The sequence below is a fragment of the Mesoplodon mirus genome (assembly GCF_964341445.2).
Source record: "Mesoplodon mirus genome assembly, chromosome: X".
Taxonomy (NCBI): Eukaryota; Metazoa; Chordata; class Mammalia; order Artiodactyla; family Ziphiidae; genus Mesoplodon; species Mesoplodon mirus.
The window spans coordinates 102,105,374-102,128,007 of record NC_138981.1 but is presented as its reverse complement, the minus strand read 5'-3'; the positions used below and the strand labels follow the sequence as shown (position 1 = coordinate 102,128,007).

Sequence of the window (22,634 nt, the reverse complement as noted above, 5' to 3'; positions counted from 1 at the left end):
CCATCATCAAAAAGTCTACAAACAATAACTGCTGGAGAGCGTGTGGAGAAAAGGGAACCCTCTTGCACTGTTGGTGGGAATGTAAATTGATACAGCCACTAGGGAGAACAGTATGGAGGTTCCTCAAAAAACTAAAAATAGAACTACCATATGACCCAGCAATCCCACTACTGGGATTACGTATACCATGAGAAAACCATAATTCAAAAAGAGTCATGCACCACAATGTTCATTTCAGCTCTATTTACAATAGCCAGGACATGGAAGCAACCTAAGTGCCCATCGACAGATGAATGGGTAAAGGAGATGTGGCACATATATACAATGGAATATTACTCAGTCATAAAAAGAAACAAAATTGAGTTATTTGTAGTGAGGTGGATGGACCTAGAGTCTGTCATACAGAGTGAAGTAAGTCAGAAAGAGAAAAACAAATACTGTATGCTAACACATATATATGAAATCTTAAAAAAAAAAGAGTTCTGAAGAACCTAGAGGCAGGTCAGGAATAAAGATGTAGAGAATGGACTTGAGGACCCAGGGAGGGGGAAGGGTAAGCTGGGACAAAGTGAGAGAATGGCATGGACATATATACACTACCAAATGTAAAATAGATAGCTAGTGGGAAGCAGCCACATAGCACAGGGGGATCAGCTCGGTGCTCTGTGACAACCTAGGGGAGTGGGATAGGGAGGGTGGGAGGGAGATGCAAGAGGGAGGGGATATGGGGATATATGTATACGTTAGCTGATTCACTTTGTTATAAAGCAGAAACTAACACACCATTGTAAAGCAATTATACTCCAATAAAGATGTAAAAAAAAAAAGCCTATAGTAACAGCTTTCTCCAGACTTCACCACAACATTATCAGGGCCAGGCTACTCCTTTTTAAGGCTTAGTTCTCGGTCCCTTTCACTAGCAGTTCTTTCGGGAGGCAGATGCACTCAATCCTCCTCTGTTTTTATTCATCAACTATAATGCTCTTGAGTTGTTTATCCCTCCCTTCTAAGTCCTCACCCCAGTCCTGAATGTTTTCTAACTTTGGATCCTACCAAACATTCAAAACCTATTTATGGAGCACCTACCATGTATCAGGCACAGGGGGAAACAAGACAGAGTCCCTGCTCTCAAGGGAGATGGCAGTCTGGGGAGGGTGACCACTAAGTAAATGGGAAATACAACACAATGTGCTGAGTATTATGACACAGAAAGTTGCAGGGTGCCATGGTACATGATGACTGGGACATAACTAGGCTTGAGAGGTCAAGGAAGGCTTTCTGGAAGGGAAGTGATGTCTGAGCTAAGAAGGACAAATAAGCAGCATCCAGGTGAAAGGGCAAGGCTTGGGCTGTGAGGGAACACAGAATGCTTCCGCTATTCTGGCTGAACGTTCGGTTTGGCTGCCACTCTTCTGTTTGAGTGTTTGAAGAGCGAGTTTGAGGAACTGGAAGAAGTTCAGTGTGGGCTGGGAGGTAGGTGCAAGAGGGGTGGGGGTACATGGGGGAGACGAGACTGACGCTAAAGAGATGGGCAGGAGCTGGAGCACAAAAGGCTTTGTCGGTCACGCTGGTGAGTTTGGACTTTATCCTGCAGCCACCAGGGAGCCACTGAAGGGCTTTAAGTAAAGGAGAAACAACAGGTACCACAAGCGGGCAAGTGAAACTGCAAAACCTCAAGTGAGAATGATCTGTCCTGAGGGGTGGGGGGGACTGAACTGTACGATCTCAGTCTGGCTTCGCCTGCAGTGCTTCTCAACTTGGCCGGGAGCACCTCTGGGGACAGGGGAGGAGAGTGAATGCTAACCCCCCCACCGGCAACTTGGGAGGTTTTTGTTAAAAAATTCATGGGATATTTTTATACTATAAGCATACTTTTTTTTGTACAGAGTGTTCATTCTTGAATAAAGTAAGTTCAGTGTTGGCTTGTAGATAATAAAAAGCAAGTATTTGATTTTGATTCAATAAATGTTTCTCAATCCTGAAAAAAAATTCAGGTGGTTGTTTGCGTTCTATTGCATGACACAGCCGTGAGTGTTTTCATATACCAAAAATACTTTACAGCAAGTCATCAGGCAAAATGGACATTCCAGGATAAAGGCCATGTTTATACTATAGCTTCAGAAGTCCTGGACGTGGCCTTCCACAGCCCACTCTCTCAGGAACGGTCTGAAGGAGAGATAGACAGGGGGACAGGGGCACGTGCAGGGCAGACTGCCAACACTAGATCTCCTGCTTCCCCTCCTGGAATCACACAGACTCAATGCCCCCAGTCCTCAGACCACTCTTGCCCGGTGCCACCTACAGCCTCGGAGACTCCTCCCCATCCAGGCAGTCCACCCCCTTCACCAAAGCTTCCCAGCCTTGCTCTGTGACCACCCCAAGCTCCACCGTCACTTCCCACAGAATCTGCCTACACTTCTGGAAGCCTCCATCATGCACTCTTATTTCTATATAGGCAATTGTGCCCAGTGCTGTCTCCTCCACATTTGAAGCTTTAGGAGTGAAGAGACATGTTTCTTATCTCTGCTGCCCGTTCAGTGCTTTACCCACAATGCGTGCTAAAGTTTTACTGAATTGAATTGATTATCCTGGTCCTTTCTTCCTTGTCCTGTTGTTAATAATTCTAGGCTCTAGAGAGGGCAGAGAGCAGAAGCAAGAAGAACTACAAGCCTGAAGCCTGTGGAACAAAAACCACATTCACAGAAAGATAGACAAGATGAAAAGGCAGAGGGCTATATACCAGATGAAGGAAAAAGATAAAACCCCAGAAAAACAACTAAATGAAGTGGACATAGGCAACCTTCCAGAAAAAGAATTCAGAATTATGATGGTGAATATGATCCAGGACCTCAGAAAAAGAATGGAGGCAAAGATCGAGAAGATGCAAGAAATGTTTAAGAAAGATCTAGAAGAATTAAAGAACAAACAAACAGAGATGAACAATAAAATAACTGAAATGAAAACTGCACTAGAAGGAATCAATAGCAGAATAACTGAGGCAGAAGAACGGAAAAGTGACCTGGAAGACAGAATGGTGGAATTCACTGCTGCGGAACAGAATAAAGAAAAAAAGAATGAAAAGAAATGAAGACAGTCTAGGAGACCCCTGGGACAACATTAAACACAACAACATTTGCATTATAGGGGTCCCAGAAGGAGAAGAGAGAGAGAAAGGACCCGAGAAAATATGTGAAGAGATTATAGTCGAAAACTTCCCTAACATAGGAAAGGAAATAGCCAGCCAAGTCCAGGAAGCTCAGAGAGTCCCATACAGGATAAACCCAAGGAGAAATACGCTGAGACACATAGTAATCAACTTGGCAAAAATTAAAGACAAAGAAAAATTATTGAAAGCAGCAAGGGAAAAACGACAAATAACATACAAGGGAATCCCCATAAGGTTAACAGCTGATTTCTCAGCAGAAACTCTACAAGCCAGAAGGGAGTGGCATGATATACTTAAAGTGATGAAAGGGAAGAACCTACAACCAAGATTACTCTACCCGGCAAGGATCTCATTCAGATTCGACGGAGAAATCAAAAGCTTTACAGACAAGCAAAAGCTAAGAGAATTCAGCACCAACAAACCAGCTCTACAACAAATGCTAAAGGAACTCCTCTAGGCAGGAAACATAAGACAAGAAAAGGACCTACAATAACAAACCCAAAACAATTAAGAAAATGGTCATAGGAACATACAGATCGATAATTACCATAAATGTGAACGGATTAAATGCTCCAACCAAAAGACACAGGCTTGCTGAATGGATACAAAAACAAGACTCATATGTATGCTGTCTACAGGAGACCCACTTCAAACCTAGGGAATGAAAGCGAGGGGATGGAAAAAGATAATCCAAGCAAATGGAAATCAAAAGAAAGCTAGAGTAGCAATTCTCATATCCGAGAAAATAGACTTTAAAACAAATACAACTACAAGAGACAAAGAAGGACATTACATAATGATCAAGAGATCAATCCAAGAAGAACATGTAACAATTGTAAATATTTATACACCCAACATAGGAGCACCTCAATACATAAGGCAAATACTAAGACATAAAAGGGGAAATCGACAGTAACACAAACAGTGTAGGGGGCTTTAACACCCAACTTTCACCAATAGACAGATCATCCAAAATGAAAATAAAAAAGGAAACAGAAGCTTTAAATGACACAATAGACCAGATAGATTTACTTGATATTAATAGGACATTCCATCCAAAAACAGCAGATTACACTTTCTTCTTAAGTGCGCATGGAACATTCTCCAGGATAGATCACATCTTGGGTCACAAATCAAGCCTCAGTAAATTTAAGAAAATTGAAATCATATCAAGCATCTTTTCTTACCACCACGATATGAGATTAGAAATGAATAACAGGGAAAAACATGTAAAAAAAACAAACACATGGAGGCTAAACAATACGTTACTAAATAACCAAGAGATCACTGAAGAAATCAAAGAGGAAATCAAAAAATACCTAGAGACAAATGACAATGAAAACACGATGATCCAAAACCTATGGGATGCAGCAAAAGCAGTTCTAAGAGGAAAGTTTATAGCTATACAAGCTTACCTCAAGAAACAAGAAAAATCTCAAATAAACAATCTAACGTTACACCTAAAGGAACTAGAGAAAGAAGAACAAACAAAACCCAAAGTTAGCAGAAGGAAAGAAATCATCAAGATCAGAGGAGAAATAAATGAAATAGAAACAAAGAAAACAATAGCAAAGATCAATAAAACTAAAAGCTGGTGCTTTGAGAGGATAAACAAAATTGATAACCCATTAGCCAGACTCATCAAGAAAAAGAGGGAGAGGACTCAAATCAGTAAAATTAGAAATGAAAAAGAAGTTACGACACTGCAGAAATACAAAGCATCCTAAGAGACTACTACAAGCAACTCTATGCCAATAAAATGGAAGAAATTGACAAATTCTTAGAAAGGTATAACCTTCCAAGACTGAACCAGGAAGAAATAGAAAATATGAACACACCAATCACAAGTAATGAAATTGAAACTGTGATTAAAAATCTTCCAACAAACAAAAGTCCAGGACCTGATGGCTTCACAGATGAATTCTATCAAACATTTAGAGAAGAGCTAACACCCATCCTTCTGAAACTCTTCCAAAAAACTGTGGAGGAAGGAACACTCCCAAACTCATTCTATGAGGCCACCATCACCCTGATACCAAAACCAGAAAAAGATACTACAAAAAAAGAAAATTACAGACCAATATCACTGATGAATATAGATGCAAAAATCCTCAACAAAATACTAGCAAACAGAATCCAACAACACATTAAAAGGATCATACACCATGATCAAGTGGGATTTATCCCAGGGATGCAAGGATTCTTCAATATATGCAAATCAATCAATGTGATACACCATATTAACAAATTGAAGAATAAAAACCACATGATCATCTCAATAGATGTAGAAAAAGCTTTTGACAAAATTCAACACCCATTTATGATAAAAATTCTCCAGAAAGTAGGCATAGAGGGAACCTTCCTCAACATAATAAAGCCCATATACGACAAACCCACAGCAAACATCATTCTCAATGGTGAAAAACTGAAAGCATTTCCTCTAAGATCAGGAAGAGGACAAGGTTGTCTACTCTCACCACTCTTATTCAACATAGTTTTGGAATTTTTAACCACAGCAATCAGAGAAGAAAAAGAAATAAAATGAAGCCAAATGAGAAAAGAAGAATTAAAACTGCCACTGTTTGCAGATGACACGATACTATATGTAGAGAATCCTAAAGAGGCTACCAGAAAACTACTAGAGTTAATCAATGAATTTGGTAAAGTTGCAGGATACAAAATTAATGCACAGAAATCTCTTGCATTCCTATACACTAATGATGAAAAATCTGAAAGAGAAATAAAGGAAACACTCCCATTTACCATTGCAACAAAAAGAATAAAATACCTAGGAATAAACCTACCTAGGGAGACAAAAGACCTGTATGCAGAAAACTATAAGACACTGATGAAAGAAATTAAAGATGATACAAATAGATGGAGAGATATAGCATGTTCTTGGATTGGAAGAATCAATATTGTGAAAATGACTATACTACCCAAAGCAGTCTACAGATTCAATGCAATCCCTATCAAACTACCAATGGCATTCTTTACAGAATTAGAACAAATAATCTTAAAATATGTATGGAGACAAAAAAGACCCCGAATAGCCAAAGCAGTCTTGAGGGAAAAGAACGGAGCTGGAGGAATCAGACTCCCTGACTTCAGACTATACTATAAAGCTACAGTAATCAAGACAATATGGTACTGGCACAAAAACAGAAATGTAGATCAATGGAACAGGATAGAAAGCCCAGAGATAAACCCACGCACCAATGGTGAACTAATCTATGACAAAGGAGGCAAGGATATACAATGGAGAAAAACAGTCTCTTCAATAAGTGGTGCTGGGAAATCTGGACAGCTACATGTAAAAGAATGAAATTAGAACACTCCCACTCCCTCACACCATACACAAAAATAAACTCAAAATGCATTAGAGGGGCTTCCCTGGTGGCGCACTGGTTGAGAGTCCACCTGCCGATGGAGGGGACACGGGTTCGTGCCCCGGTCTGGGAAGATCCCACGTGCCGCGGAGCAGCTGGGCCCGTGAGCCATGGCAGCTGAGCGTGCGCATCCGGAGCCTGTGCTCCACAATGGGAGAGGCCACAACAGTGAGAGGCCCACGTAACACACACACACACACACACAAAAATGGATTAGAGACCTAAATGTAAGAACAGACACTATAAAACTTTTAGAGGAAAACATAGGAAGAACACTGTTTGACATAAATCACGGCAAGATCTTGTTTGATCCACCTCCTAGAGTAATGGAAATAAAAACAAATATAAACAAATGGGACCTAATGAAACGTCAAAGCTTTTGCACAGCAAAGGAAACCATAAACAAGACGAAAAGACCACCCTCAGAATGGGAGAAAATATTTGCAAACGAATCAATGGACAAAGGATTAATCTCCAAAATATATAAATAGTTCATGCAGCTCAAAATTAAAAAAAAAAACAACCCAATCCAAAAATGGGCAGAAGACCTAAATAGACATTTCTCCAAAGAAGACATGCAGATGGCCAAGAAGCACATGAAAAGCTGCTCAACATCACTAATTATTAGAGAAATGCAAATCAAAACTACCATTACGTATCACCTCACACCAGTAAGAATGCGCATCATCAGAAAATCTACAAACAACAAATGCTGGAGAGGGTGTGGAGAAAAGGGAACCCTCTTGCACTGTTGGTGGGAATGTAAATTGATACAGCCACTATGGAGAACAGTATAGAGGTTCCTTAAAACACTAAAAATAGAATTACCATATGATCCAGCAATCCCACTACTGGGCATATACCCGGAGAAAACCATAATTCAAAAAGACACATGCACCTCAATGTTCATTGCAGCACTATTTACAATAGCCATGTCATGGAAGCAACCTAAATGCCCATCGACAGATGAATGGATAAAGAAGATGTGACACATATATACAATGGAATATTACTCAGCCCTAAAAAGGAATGAAATTGGGTCATTTGTTGAGACATGGATGGATCTAGAGACTGTCATACAGAGTGAAGTAAGTCAGAAAGAGAAAAACAAATATCGTATATTAACGCATATACGTGGAACCTAGAAAAATGGTACAGTTGAACCGGTTTGCAGGACAGAAATAGAGACACAGATATAGGGAGCAAACGTATGGACACCAAGGGGGGAAAGTGGCGGGGGGTGGTGGTGGTGGTGGTGGGATGAATTGGGTGATTGGGATTGACATGTATACACTAATATGTATAAAATCGATGACTAATAAGAACCTGCTGTATAAAAAAAACAAATATAATTAAATTAAAAAATAAAAAAAATTCTAGGCTCTAAAGAAAGGAAATGATGAAAGATTAATTTAGAAAAGAAAGAAAATTTTAACAAATTTTGTAGATATAGTCACAAACATGAAATGTAAGTTATTTTGTGGGGAGCTAAACTACTTTTTTTTTTTTTTTTTTTGCAGTACACAGCCCTCTCACTGTTGTGGCCTCTCCCATTGTGGAGCACAGGCTCCAGATACACAGGCTCAGCGGCCCTGGCTCACGGGCACAGCCGCTCTGCGGCATGTGGGATCTTCCTGGACCGGGGCACGAACCCATGTCCCCTGCATCGGCAGGCGGAGTCTCAACCACTTTGCCACCAGGGAAGCCCTAAACTAGTTTTTAATCCTGGGAATGATTTAAGTTTCCTTTTGAGAGGTAGATACCAATCACTCAGACATTGTTGATGGGAATGTAAAATGGTACAGCCACTCTAGAAAATAGTTTGGCAGGTTTTTTTATGAAACTAGATATGCAATTACCATATGATCCAGCAATTACACGCTAAGGCATTTATTCCAGGGAACTGAAATGTGATGTTCACATAAAAACCTGAATATGAATATTTATAGTAGTTTTATTCATACTTGCAAAAAATTGGAAACACTTGAGATATCCTTCAATGAATAAAAGGTTAAACAAACCAATACATCCGTATCATGGAACACTACTCAGCAAGAAAAGGGAATGAACTATTGATACACACAACAGCTTGGATGGATCTCCAGGGTATTAGGCAGAGGCTAAAAAAGATAAAGTCAGCCTCAGACAGTTATATGCTGTATGATTCCATTCCAGTTACATTCTTGAAATGACAGAGGTTAGAGACTTGGGGGAGAGGAGTGTGGGGAGAGGGTGTGCAGCAGGGAGGTGGGTGTAGCTATAAAAGGGCAACTCAAGGGATCCTTGTGGTAATGGAGCTATTCTGTATCTATGCATATGATAAAACTGCATAGACCTACACACACACACACACACACACACACACACACACACAAATAACTGGATGAAACACCAGTGAAATTTGAATAAGGTCAGTGGACTGTACCAATGTCAATTTTCTGGTTTTGATATTGCACTCTGGTTATACGAGATGTTACCATTGGAAGAAACTGGGTGAAGGGTAGATGAGATCTCTTTGTATATATTTTTGCAATCTAATTTTGCGGATCAATAATTTTTTTAACATTTTTGTTGGAGTATAATTGCTTTACAATGGTGTGTTAGTTTCTGCTTTACAACAAAGTGAGTCAGCTATATGTATACATATGTCCCCATATCCCCTCCCTCTTGGGTCTCCCTCCCACCCTCCCTAACCCACCCCTCTAGGTGGTCACAAAGCACCGAGCTGATCTCCCTGTGCTATGCGACTGCTTCCCACTAGCTAGCTATTTTACATTTGGTAGTGTATATATGTCCATATACACACTACCACTCTCTCACTTTGTCCCAGCTTACCCTCCCCCTCCCTGTGTCCTCAAGTCCATTCTCTAGTAGGTCTACATCTTTATTCCCGTCTTGCCCCTAGGTTCTTCATGACCATTTTTTTTTTAGGTTCCATATATATGTGTTAGCATACAATGGAATATTACTGAGCCATAAAAAGAAACGAAGCTGAGTTATTTGTAGTGAGGTGGATGGACCTAGAGTCTGTCATACAGAGTGAAGTAAGTCAGAAAGAGAAAAACAAATACCGTATACTATCACATATATATGGAATCTGTAATTATTTTTTAAGAGTTTGGTTTTTTTTTTAAACGAGACACCAAAAGCAGATACATTTTCCAATGAAGCAATGTGTAGAAAAGAATAGGCTGGTCCGTTTTTGGGTTTAACTAGGTTAGGTGCAAAGGATCCCAATGCAATCACAGTCAGTCCCTCTCCAGTAAGTCTCCTGTGCATACTCACCAATAGTAGAGAGTATAGTTAGTGTCAGGATTTGTATTCCTTCCAGGGAGCCAAGCGCACTTCATGTAGCTCAGGTTATACCAAATGCATCGTAGCTCAGTAACAGCGGACTCAGGATCGCCTGGAATATGCAGCCATGAGTTTAGGACCCTTGTCTCCTTGCCCTGCGAGCTGGCCAGTCACTAGGGGCTAGGGGATGGCAAGCGTGCTTCCAGCTGCTTCTCCGGAAAGCTAATCCCTAACTTCTCACCCCACTTGACCCAGAAGGCACCCAGGCGGAAGAAAACCCAAATCTAACTTGTTCACAACTTTCTCTCTTTACTATCACTGAGGGACCCTAACTCCTGTATTCCTAACTGGAGAGAGAGTCTGAAGGTCAAATAATATTTCAGTCATAGGAAATGACTATGGAATTTCCCAAATGAACGTGAAAATATAAACAACCATTATATCTACCTGTCTTTAAAAAAAAAACAAGTGTTCTGAGTTATAATTTACCTTGTCTTTTGAGCAATACTGACACACCTTGTTTTAAAAATTAAACAAACCTTCCTCCTGAGGCAATTTGGGGAAAGGTAAGTAAAACGTAACTCTTCGTAGTTGTCTATTGGGGCTATGGCCTTAGGAGCCCTAAAATCTTGATGATCTGAAATCTCTACCTTTATAAAGCCTTTTAAGTTAAGACATCACATCTCTAAATTAAATGCCTATGTTTAAAATTCAAACCTGTTATCCCTCGTGTTCCTTAAAGGCGTACTGTGCTGAGCCATCACCACCCACCTTTTCGTCATAATACAATTTAGTTTCTTTCAGATTATTAAACTCCTCAAGAAACGAGTATGGGGGGGTAACTTGCTGTAAACCATGCTCCCAGCCTCCTAGCAGTACTGAATTTTATAACTTTACAAATACTACTTCATATACTTTTGATCTGTGCATACAGAGAGAATGGTCTAGAAAACAAGTCATGTAGTGTTAAGGTTTGGAGGTAGGAGATGGGACCTTGCCCAACCTAAGGGCAACATGATATGAATAGATAATATGTATCTAGCATTTACTGTCTGCCAGGCACTATTCTCAGCACCTCATATGTACTGATTGATGTAATCCTTTCAACATTCCTGGGAGGTAAGTACTATCATCATCCCTTTTTACAGGTGAGGAAACTGAAGAGAGAAGGGGTTAAGTGATCTGCCTAAGGTCACACAACTAGAAGCTGGCAGTGCTGAGATTTAAACTTGGACATCTGGGCTCTGGTAGCCCTGCTCTTCCTGAGTATATGCTGCTCCCTGCATGTAACATAAGAGCCAGAAGGACACTGGCTGATGGGTGGGAAGGGAGCTGGGGGACAATGATCAACCTGACTACTTGACAGCTTTTTCTAGGCCTAGTCTTGAGTCAGAGCTGGGCCAACATGCCCACTTTCCTCTTTTAACATCTTTCCCCAAATATATCCTGTATATCAATCTAATCTCTCTATATAATGAGTAAGACACTATCAATATTTTCATTTGTTTAAGGCACTGGACCTGGGACCTGAAGATCTACAGCAACTCACTCAGTTCCCTTCTTCCTCACAAAATAGATCAGGGTAATAATACATGCCTTGCTCATTTCACCGAATAAGCTTGAGAAGCTCAATTTAGGGGAGAGGCATATCTGTGCGCACGCGCGTGTGTGTGTGTGTCACTTTCCAAATTATTAAGTACTCTATAACTATCAGGCATTGTTATTCAAGTTGTCTGTGAGCTCCTCGAAGGCAGAGATGTTCTGACAGTTATTGGTGTGTTGTCAGCATCTAATACTGGTGCCTGAAAATTATTAGACTCAACAAATATTTGAAAATTAAATGAATTAATGAACACTGAACATAAGCATATGGATAATTTGGATTTATTCTCTAAATGCCAAGAGACAGTGCTTTTAGCTGTTACCTTCAGGGGGCGAGATGCACTTTTCCACCAAAATGCTAGGCTTTTCACTTTCGTTGGTGCTACACTGGGACCCCACTTGCAGACAAATCCTCTCATTCAGGGGCACTTCTTTTGAACGATAAGTTTCTGGAGCAATTTTCTAAGATAAGGAAATTTAAAAAGGCATTCAGTAGCAAACACACAGAAATACATTTGTGTAAAGAAAATGGAAAGTTATCAAATGGTATACAGTTCAGTGATTCTCAGCTTCGGGTGATTCTCTTCTCCCATTCCCGGGGGACATTTGTTAATGTCTAAGAACATTTTTAGTTGTCATAATTTGGGAGGGGGCTGCTACTGGCATCTACTGGGTAGAGGCCAAGGATGCTGCCAAACATCCTATAATGCACAAGACAGCCTTCCCTACCCCAACAACAAAAAATTATCCCGCATCAAATGTCGGTAGTGCCACCATTGAGAAACCGTGGTATAGATAAAAGACAGTTTCCCACATTTTCAATGTATAAACATCATGACATTTACTACAAACCTACCATGCTAACGCATATGTGTAAGAGCAACTTCACAGGAAACACAATAAGCTTATCAAAATTCAATTCCAAGTAGATGCAGTATAACATCAAGATCAAGGTAAAATGGACTGCTTTAAGAATCTGGCAATCCTGGTCACCTCTGAGGAGAGGAAGTAAAGAAGGGGAGCCTGAGGGCTGAGGAGAGACTTTTCAGGAAACACCTTTCTGCACTGTTTGACCATTTTGACTATCTCACATACACATATGAATTATAAGGGTTGATATTATATGCACTGAGTATAGCACGCTCTTATTCTGAAAGGTAGATAAGCTTTGTGGAACCACAGAAAGCCAACTTATACACAGCTTACGGATAACAATCACAAGCCTGGTTATTATGATTTAGAATAATGAGATTAAAGGCTCTTGAGGAAATTAACAATTTCCAAGGTGACAGAGTTGGGATAATTAAGAACAGAGGTGCTTTTAATCAGAGCTCCAAGGAGCTTCCTGTTTTGCAATAGTTTCTGACTCAAGTTAGAGACAGCCACTTCCTTTTATATACGTGCTGATAGCCATGAAGGGAAGTTTTGTCAGAGCTACCTTTATCTACCACCCTAAGGGGTACTCTGCCATTTCACATGCCTGCTGCCAACTGAGCATGAGGGCAACTGTGAGAGACTCTCAAAACCAGGACACAAGGATGTCCTCTGAGAGGTAGCCAGCAAATCATCAATTAACGAACCACAGCAAAGACATGGGGAAGAAAACAACACTTTGTACAGACTGAACAGCTCTTAGGCCCAGGCAAGACAGCACTCTAAAAAAGGAGTTAGCTGGTCAGCCCTGGAAGAAGAGAAAAAGAAATGTCTGCAAACAAAATTCTGACAGGGAGAAAAGAGAGGGTGATTCAGCTCCATGGACATTGATTATTTTTGTCCCAGCAGCAAAGCCCTGCCCACCCTCAGTGGGGCCTCCAGTTATTCTGAGTCAAGTACATATTCACAACAAATTCCTGATTCCTTGCCAAGAAACCTACTTATCATTTGGCTCTCCATATAGCTGCTGCCTACAGGAATGGAACATACCAATTGTGCCAAGAGAAGGCTCTCGAGAATGTTTCACCATTATAGCTCTCATGGCAAAGTAAGGAAACTGGCCCTTAATTGATGAATGTGTGCTGAGGAAACAAGGATTGTTGGTAATGGTGGCAGGAAAGCTCCGAATGCAAATTTCACCAACCACACAATGTTACTAAGCAAAAGTCCCATATACCCCTGAAGGAGCCACCCTGACCCAAGAATCCTTGATAATTCTTGTGTGGAAGCTGCATTTGCCCTCTGAGGACACCCAGGGGTAAATGTACGGTCAAATGCCATAAATTAGAATCATTATGGAAAAATCCCAGTTCTCTTATTATATTAGATATTGTTCCAGTGAGAGGGCTGAGGAGTTTTATTACACAAGTATTTTTAATAAATGGAATTTCTTAAAGTAAAAACATACTTTAGCACCTAAATCTGAACCTTTTTTTAAAAAAAAACTTCATTTTCAAAGTTAATCGGTTATTGATTCAGACCCTTTATTAGTTTATTTATTTTGGGCTGCGTTGGGTCTTCATTGCTGCGCGGGTTTTCTCTAGTTGTGGCGAGCGGGGGCTACTCTTTGTTGCGGTGTGCAGGCTTCTCATTGCGGTGGCTTCTCTTGTTGCGGAGCACGGGCTCTAGGCACGCGAGCTTCAGTAGTTGTGGCACGTGGGCTCAGTAGTTGTGGCTCACAGGCTTAGTTGCTCCGCCCCATGTAGGATCTTTCTGGACCAGGGCTTGAACCCGTGGCCCCTGCATTGGCAGGCGGACTCTTAACCACTGTGCCATCAGGGAAGCCCTAAACCTGAACCTTTTGTTTTGGGCACATGAATAAAAAATAACTTAGAAAAGACATGGTAGGGGGAAAGATAAAATACTTTTTAAAAATCTCTTTCAAAGCTCAAGGCAAATAATATTAAATTGGCATGAATAAAGTAGGAACCCCAATTGTCAATGATCGCCAAGTGAAGTGCACCTCTCTGTATCAGACAGGGAACTAAATCCCTCCCAGAAGACCTTGATGAAGTATGTATGATAGCTCCCACGTGACTTTCGGCTGTGGTGACTCATTCCACTGGTAGCTGCTGTATGACATTATGCTCCACCTGTCAGAGAATCTGGGCTACTTTGAAAATTTATCAAAAATCAAGGCCAGAGTCCTGAACTGATCCCTCCCCCTCAAGACCAAAGTTCATTTGGCTAGATTGCAGCTTTCCCAATTGCTAATCCTTTCTCAGAAGGAAAGGGGAGTCAGCTTCAGCTTCAGTCTCTTTGGATGCCTAGACAGAACAACATCCTTTTAATTTATTCACCTAGTAAGACTTGCCTATCTCTTGGTGATGAAAGAGATCTAAAATCTGATGCCAGATCCTTCTTCTAATTGCCAGATTACACACTGCTAAAACAATGGTGAAGGGCAGCCACTTAAGCTAGTCTTGTATTGAATTTTTTTTTTAATCATCTATGGGGGTTCCCTGGTGGCGCAGTGGTTGAGAGTCTGCCTGCCGATGCAGGGGACGCGGGTTCGTGCCCCGGTCCGGGAAGATCCCACATGCTGTGGAGCGGCTGGGGCCGTGAGCCATGGTCGCGCAGCCTGCGCGTCTGGAGCCTGTGCTCCGCAATGGGAGAGGCCACAACAGTGAGAGGCCCGCGTACCGCAAAAAAAATATATATATATATCTATGATTCCATATCTCTCATCTTAATGGTCCTCCAATCTGAAGATTGAAAATGACCTCAAGGATTTACCTCATTTAGCAATTTGGGACTGTCAGACAGTCATAAAAGCCCCATAACATGTACAAACTATCATAGTGCCACTGCTTCAACATGCTTCAAAGCATATATACACCCCAGTGTGGTCTGATGACATTAATGCTGTGTCCAAAGGACAGAAAGAGGGAAGGAAAACCACTCCTCCCACTGATTCTCAGTCTCAGGATTGTAAACTTCAAAAAGGTCCAGATAGGAAATCCCCCATCACTGACTGGAAAGAATAATCTGTGTTTATCACAACTGCCACATTGGCAGCCTTCAAAGCTGTCAAATGGCTGGAATAAATGAGCAGGCCTTAGGCAGAGGCCACCCTTTATGGTCTCCATCTGATCTCTTCAGGGGCAAAACGGAGGGACCAAGATTAAACGATAATATTAGGTTGAACCATATAATATGACCTATAAAGGCAACAATTTCATATGGTTGAATCTAACAACAGTAATAATAATAAAAGCTAACAATTATTGAACACTAACTCTGTGCCAGGTGTATCACAAACATTATCTCCTTTAACAAACACACACCATTCATATACAGTAGGTACTGTTACTAGCCTTTCCCCCCAGCATTCTACAAACAAGGAAATGGAGGCTCAGGCTCAGATAGGTTAAATGACTTGCCTAAGGCCACAAAACTTGAAAGGGAAAGAGACAAAATTTCAAACCCAATTCTATCTGATTCCACTGCCTCCTAAAGTTACTTTCAAGTCTAAATTTCTGTAACTATACTGAGGAGTTAGCCCCATTTCTAGACTAGCATATCAGCATGTCTACCTGACTGATCCTTGAGCGTGGTTGACGGGCTAATGAATAAGGACATGTTAGAAAGATGGTGACCTCTCCTGGGGGTTTCAGTTAGATACTTAGGTGACGCACTAAAGGGTCTTTCCTGGAATTTCTCAAGGCTGAACTACCAAAAGTTGCCACTAAGACTCCAACTGTCTAAGGCCCCTCCTTAGGAACAAGAGGAAGCCAACAGTGTGAAAAGGGGAACTGGCCTACCAGAGTTTCACAGGCTTCTGCATTTGGAGGACCTCTTCTAAAACACAAATATTTCTGACCAGCCTCAATTCCTTATCAATCAACACCTAAACTATAATTAACACCTCTGCAGGAAAGCAGGAAGGCAGATTAGCAAGTTTCCCTCTAGAGGAAGAGCCCATTCCACCCTCACTTCATTAAGTTTCCCATACATTATTTTTGGTGGACCAGCAAGCCAGAGATGTGAGTAGAGCCACACTTTACACACGAGGAAATGAAGGCTCAGAGAGGTTAAGGAATTTATCCCAGGCCACTGAGCTAGCTGAATGGTGCACTAACTAGTTCTCCAGACTCTTCCTGCCACCAAACTGCTTGAACATGGTGATTCCACAGTTCACTGAGCCAAAGTACTGTCATTAATAACAACTTCTCATTGGCCTTCTCAAAATCCGGGACAAATTCAACCCCAAACATCCTCCACCTCCCCCACCCACACGCTGAAAGAAGATACAGTCAGTCATCCCTCTTACACCCGAGGGGCATTGGTTCCAGGACCCACCACGGACACCAAAATGCATGGATGCTCAAGTCTTTATTTAAAATGGTGTAGTGTTTGCATATGACCTAGGCACATCCTCTCCTATATTTTACATCACTCTAAATTACTTATAATACCTAGTGCAACGTAAATGATATGTAAATAGTTGCCAGTACGAGGCATTCAAGTTTTGCTTTTTGGAATTTTCTGGAATTTTTTTTCCCTAATATTTTCCATCTGCAGTTGGCTGAATCCACAGGTGCAGAACCCAAGGACTGTATAAAGATATAAAACAGTTCTGAACAGACGATATGATGCTTTGAGGAACCTGTCAATTAGCAGGGGCTACAAACCAATAAGGCTCAAAAGGAACTTCCATTGAATAAGACTATCATAAAGAATCCAAAATTATCCAATCTTGTTAACAAAAATTCACTTAAATTGGTCACACATCCGACTGGAAAGGCTGAAAGTTTCTCTCATTTTTCCCCAAGCATCAGGGAACTGTCTGGTCAACCCCACCTGCCACTGACATCTTATTTTTTCATTTTCCATATGGCCATTTACTTCTGCATCACATAGTTCTTGCATATCTATCTGTGCATGTGATTAGTGAGATGGTAAATGTGAAAATTCCCTGAGAAATGGAAAGTGTTATATAAATACAAGGCTTCAGGCAGCAACACAGAAACCAATGTTAACATAATTAATTATTCACTGGGTGCCTACAGGAACCAACTTTAACATAATTCATTATTTACTGAGTGCCTAGTATCTCCTAAAAGAGTAATAATCTCAACTGTATTTGATTGACAAATATTTTCTAATGTTCAATTTTGTCAACAGTTGTTTCCATAATTTTCCCAGTTAAAAACTTTGGACACAAGTCAAAAATAAAAATCCCACTTTGAAGTAAGATTAGAATTTGGCTTATTCTTAGCTCCAACTCACAGTGTTCACTTTACCTTATCAATGCAGTACGTTCCAGAAAACTTACCTTATCTTGTTTGTTGCCAAAATGACTAAAATACTTTAGACTACAATTCGGGCTGGCTCCCTCAGGAGGATTCCATGTCCATGTGACTGTGCAGAGGTTTTCAACAGACACACTCAAATTCGTCACAGGTGGCTGAGTTTCTGTTCAAATCAAGCACAAGAAATAAATTTATCCAGAGCAGCCAGTGTTTTCAGTGGTTAATTTAATCCATTCCTCCAAGTCCTGGAGACCAAGAATCATAAACCTGAGTTATCAAGAGCTAACATTTATTGAGCCAGGCAGCATTCTAAGTGCTCTCCACATGTTAATCTCAATCCTCACAACCTTATGAGACAGGGACTCTCAGCCTCATGTAAAGATGAGGCGACTGAGGCACAGGGACATTGAGTCACTGACCCCATATCCCACGGCCAGTCAGTGGCAGAGCTGAGGTGCAAACCTCACACGCCGCACTCTTTTTTTTTTTTTTTTTTGCGGTATGCGGGCCTCTCACTGTTGTGGCCTCTCCCGTTGCGGAGCACAGGCCCAGGATGCGCAGGCTCAGCGGCCATGGCTCACAGGCCGCTCCGCGGCATGTGGGATCCTCCTGGACCGGGGCATGTGGGATCCCCCCGGACCGGAGCACGAACCCATGTCCCCTGCATCGGCAGGCGGACTCTCAACCACTGCACCACCAGGGAAGCCCCCCAGGCTGCATGCTTAACCACTTGCTATAGTGTGAACACAGAGGAGAGTATATTCTTAAATGTCCAAGTTTTCCTCCGGTAGGTATTTGGGGTCCCCTACACTGCGCGCCCAGGCCCACTCAATACAGACAGTTCAATCCCAGCAGTTCTGCGAGTGAGTTTAAGCGGCTCATCTTTAATCGTGCTTGCTAACGTGACCTGGCAATTGTTCTTATAACTTTTCCAAAGTAGTACTGAGAAAGAGATCTAACAACCCCGTTGCTCCCCTGAGGTCTGACATTAAACAACTGGAACTGTAGCTTTGACAAATCTGAAGAGGGATGAAAAGAGGAGAAACTGTGAACCAGTGTCTTAAAAAATGTGTTTCATTTTGAGAAAACCCACCACTGTCTCCACCAAATATTTCCTGGCTCTATTATCTTGGACCCAGCTTTAGGATCGGGGATAGGAGTTTTCATGCTTCTGCCAAATGCAGGGAAGCACATATAGAGGAGGGAAAGGAAACATCATTTCAAACTTTCCCGAGAACTTCTCCTGAGGCCAGGACTACCAAAATCGTCCCCTGGAAACTGGATGAGGGCTCCTCTGTCCTATCTTTGCAACTTTTCTGTAAGTCGAAATTTATTCCAAAGTAAAGTTTATTAAACTAATTTTAAAAACAATCCCCCCAAATTGTCTAAAGTGGCAAACTTAATCATTATTCATTACTTAAGGACTATAGGCTCTAGGCGCACGGGCTTCAGTAGTTGTGGCACACGGGCTCAGTAGTTGTGGCTCGTGGGCTCTAGAGCGCAGGCTCAGTAGTTGTGGCACACAGGCTTAGTTGCTCCATGGCATGTGGGATCTTCCCGGACCAGGGCTCGAACCCATGTCCCCTGCATTGGCAGGTGGATTCTTAACTACTGCACCACCAGGGAAGTCCTGTAACACCTCTCTTAATCATCCCGATCACACTAATGTGCTCTGCTGGGCCCCGTGCGCCAGGCAGACCTACAGCAGTAAGGCACGGGCCTGGACAGAAGGCGTGCACAGCACATCTTTCTAGTGACCACCTCCAACTCTCGATCCCTGCGTTGCTTCGCACTCCAGTGATTCCCCACACTCAGTCAAGTCTCCCTGCTGGCTTCTCCTCCAGGGTCACTTCCCTCACGCTGCACCCCACTCAGCTTCAAGGGCAAATGAAGCCCTTCCGCCTGGACTGATTTTGCCAATGCACCCTCCTGCCAAGCTGGGTTCCTCGCTGAGCACAAAAGGGTACCCTCACCCTTACCTCTGGGCCTCTGTAGCTGCTATTCCCCCCAACTGGGAATAACTTCTCCTCCACCTACTCAAATGTCACCCACCCTAAAAGTCTAGCTCAAACTTTAGCTCTTCCACGACACTCCCAGCCCTCAGTTTCCCCTCTTCTGAACGCCTACAGTACTTATTGTTTGGACTACACAGTCTGGCAATTATAAAGCAAGTCTCCAATACATGATCATTCACTTCATACCAATGGCCTATACATACTTGCATGGGTACCCACCACTCCTGCCCTGCTACTCTGGGAGGGGCCCAGCTCCTCTCCCAGCCAAGGACTCCCTTCACTTCTGCAGAGAGAGGCACTGAATACAGTGGTTAGGAGCACGGCCTCTGGAACCAGGCTGCCAGGGTCGGAAGCCTAGCTCCTCCACTCTATCACCTATGAGAGCTCTGGGCCTTGCTGTGCCTCAGCTTCCTCACATACAAAACAGGACTAATAACAGCACCTACAGGAGGGCTTTGTGTAAAAATTAAATGAAATAGTTCAAGTGGAAAACTTAGAACGCTGCCCAGCAGAGTAAACACTATAAAAATGCTAGTTGTTATTAAGACATGCCACAATGTGAGCTACCAATCTAAACAGACTAAACTGGTAACCTAATCTTTTATAAACACTCAAAAGATTAGCGCTGGAAGAGCCCTTAAAACTTATGGAGTTCAACCTCCTGCCACAGATGAGAAAGCTGCTGTACAAGGGAGGGGAAATGACAAGCCCTGAAGTCCCACACCTGGGAAATGTCAGACCACTAACACTCAAGTCCCCTGACTGTTTTTTTTCTTTTTTTTTTTTTTTTTACCATGCAATTCTATCAATATTTCCAATGGGAAAAAAAGTTTTGCTATTTCTAAGTAACCAAGCTACTAATGAACTTCTGTGACAAAACTGATTAAGTTGGGGGTTGCCAGTATTACTAGAGGGCCAGCTGTTTGTTGTTCCAGGTGCGTGGGGGGAGGAAGTCTGTAGGAGGGAGGGGGTTAGAGTAGCACTGTGAAAATCAGGAGACTAATGAGATGGGTGACCCCCTCCCTTCTCTGGACTGCAGCTGCCCCATATGATTACGGGAATCAGATCCCCTCAAGTGAACTGGGGGCAACGATTACGCAGTATACTCTAAGGTTCTAAGCCAACCTACAGAGCCTGGCTCAGTACTAAGCAAGGCAGGCACTTGAATCATTGACTGTCAAACTTCAAACCTCCCTCAAGTCTCTACTCAAATGCCACCTTTTCAGTGGAAGTCTTCCTACTCCACCCTATTTACAATGGCAAACCCCTTCCCTGCTTTGTTTTTCTCCATAGTACTTATCGCCATCTGACATACCTTATACTTTACTCCCCCGCCCCCCCCACCCCTTCCTCTGACTGCCAACAGCATATAAACTCCAAAGGGCAGGGACTTAACCTGTTTTGCTCACGGCTCCACTCTCTGCCCCTAGAACACTGCCCAGCACAGAGGAGACTGTGCATACGTTTTGTTGACTGAAACAATAGAGGCCATGGAGGTTTCTAATCAACATTTCAACTTGGGTTTCAAAGCACCACACACTGGTTGAAAATGCAATAAACAAATTGTGGGTGTTTGTGTCAATGTGACAATAAAACCTATCGAATTGGGGGCTAGAATTTGGAGCTACTCTCGTCACCAAAAATGTCCAGAAGGCCGCTCATGGCAAAGCTGGCCGTGAGGAATTCATTAGCCCTCAACTTTTCACAGTAACTCTAGTTGATTAATTTAAATTGCCACACCAGGGTGAGGGGTATACGAGAACTCTCTACACTATCTTTGCAACTTTTCTGTCAATCGAAAATTATTCCAAAATATAAAAGTTAATAAAGGAAAAGGAAAAAAAGGCATCCACGTGGATGCTGCTCCGAGATTCCCACTGGATTTCTTGGAAGCCAGAGGTGGCCGCGACCCTCACGTCCTTTTCCTACAGGGACTAGGAGCTTTAGAGGTTCCCTTCGACTCCCACCCCCTCGCTGGACCGGCCGCGCAAGAAGCCCCGGCGCGTCCCAGCTCGCCCGGACCTCGCTCACCGTCCCCGCGGCCTGCCGGCCCCTCATCCTCTCCCGGGGGCACCGGCGACATTCCCGCTCCCGACCCCGCGGCCCTCCGATGCCACGGACTCGTTTCGGCCCCGGGCCCCAGCGCTAGGCTCCTCGGCGCTTCCCGACGGCCTAGGGAAGTGCGGCGACACGTCGTCGTCGTCCGCCCCCGCCGCCGCCCCCGCCGCCCGGGATCTGGGAAAGACCGGCCGCTCTGGTTCCCCCACCTCTAGCCGGGCGAGGGAGGCGGCGGCGGCCGCGGGCGCAGGGCGTCGTGGGGACGGCCCCCGGCGCCCACCCCCGCCGCGGCGGCCCCGGAGCGCCCCATGCTGGCCTCTCGGCCGCGACCCCCGCCGCCCCGGGCCCCGGGGGCCGCACTCACCCGCGGGCGCGGCCACCCCGCCGCCGCCGGCGCAGAGCAGCAGCGCCCACAGCGCGCAAAGCCGCGCCGGCCTCTCCATGCAGTCCCTCGCTCGGAGCCCGGCCGGGCTCCAGCCGCGGCAGTCTCCGCCTTCTTCGCTCCCTCTCCCACTTCCCGGCTCCGCCGCCCTGGAGGCCGGGGGCCGGCGCAGACTGGAAGGGCCGCCCCGCCCACAGGCCGCAGGTAACCCCAGGCGGTCAGCGAGGGCAGAGGGGCGGGGCGCCCGCGGCTCCCGCGGCGCGACGCCTGGCCCCGCGGCAGCCGAGCCGCCACCACGCCCCCGGAGTCCGATCGTGGGCCAGACAGAACTTCCCCGACCGTGTTGCTACGCGGCCCCCGCGCCGCCCGGCCCGGTGCTGGCTGTGCAACCTGGCTGAGCCTCGGACAGGCCCGGGGCTGTGCCCTGCCGGGCACCGGGGCAGGGCGGTCTCGGGGAAGGAGCCTTGGCCTGGGAGTCCGGAGACGAGGCTTCCAATTGTTGGCCTCTGAGCCCTTGTTTCCTAAATTCTGACTCCGGGG

General features: G+C 43.8%; 1 protein-coding gene across 1 annotated transcript in view; it reads right to left on the bottom strand.

The window, feature by feature from the left end:
* IL13RA1 (interleukin 13 receptor subunit alpha 1) overlaps window positions 1-22,301 on the bottom strand; it is a 58,262-nt gene extending 35,961 nt beyond the window's left edge. Inside the window, exons 1-4 of the mRNA XM_082609498.1 lie at window positions 22,077-22,301; window positions 17,663-17,802; window positions 11,775-11,913; window positions 9,841-9,961 (exon numbers count right to left, since the gene is read on the bottom strand). Of these exons, the coding sequence (XP_082465624.1) occupies window positions 9,841-9,961; window positions 11,775-11,913; window positions 17,663-17,802; window positions 22,077-22,155 (479 nt within the window). The 5' untranslated portion in view covers window positions 22,156-22,301. The remainder of the gene's footprint in view (window positions 1-9,840; window positions 9,962-11,774; window positions 11,914-17,662; window positions 17,803-22,076) is intronic.
* Window positions 22,302-22,634: the final 333 nt, after the last annotated feature.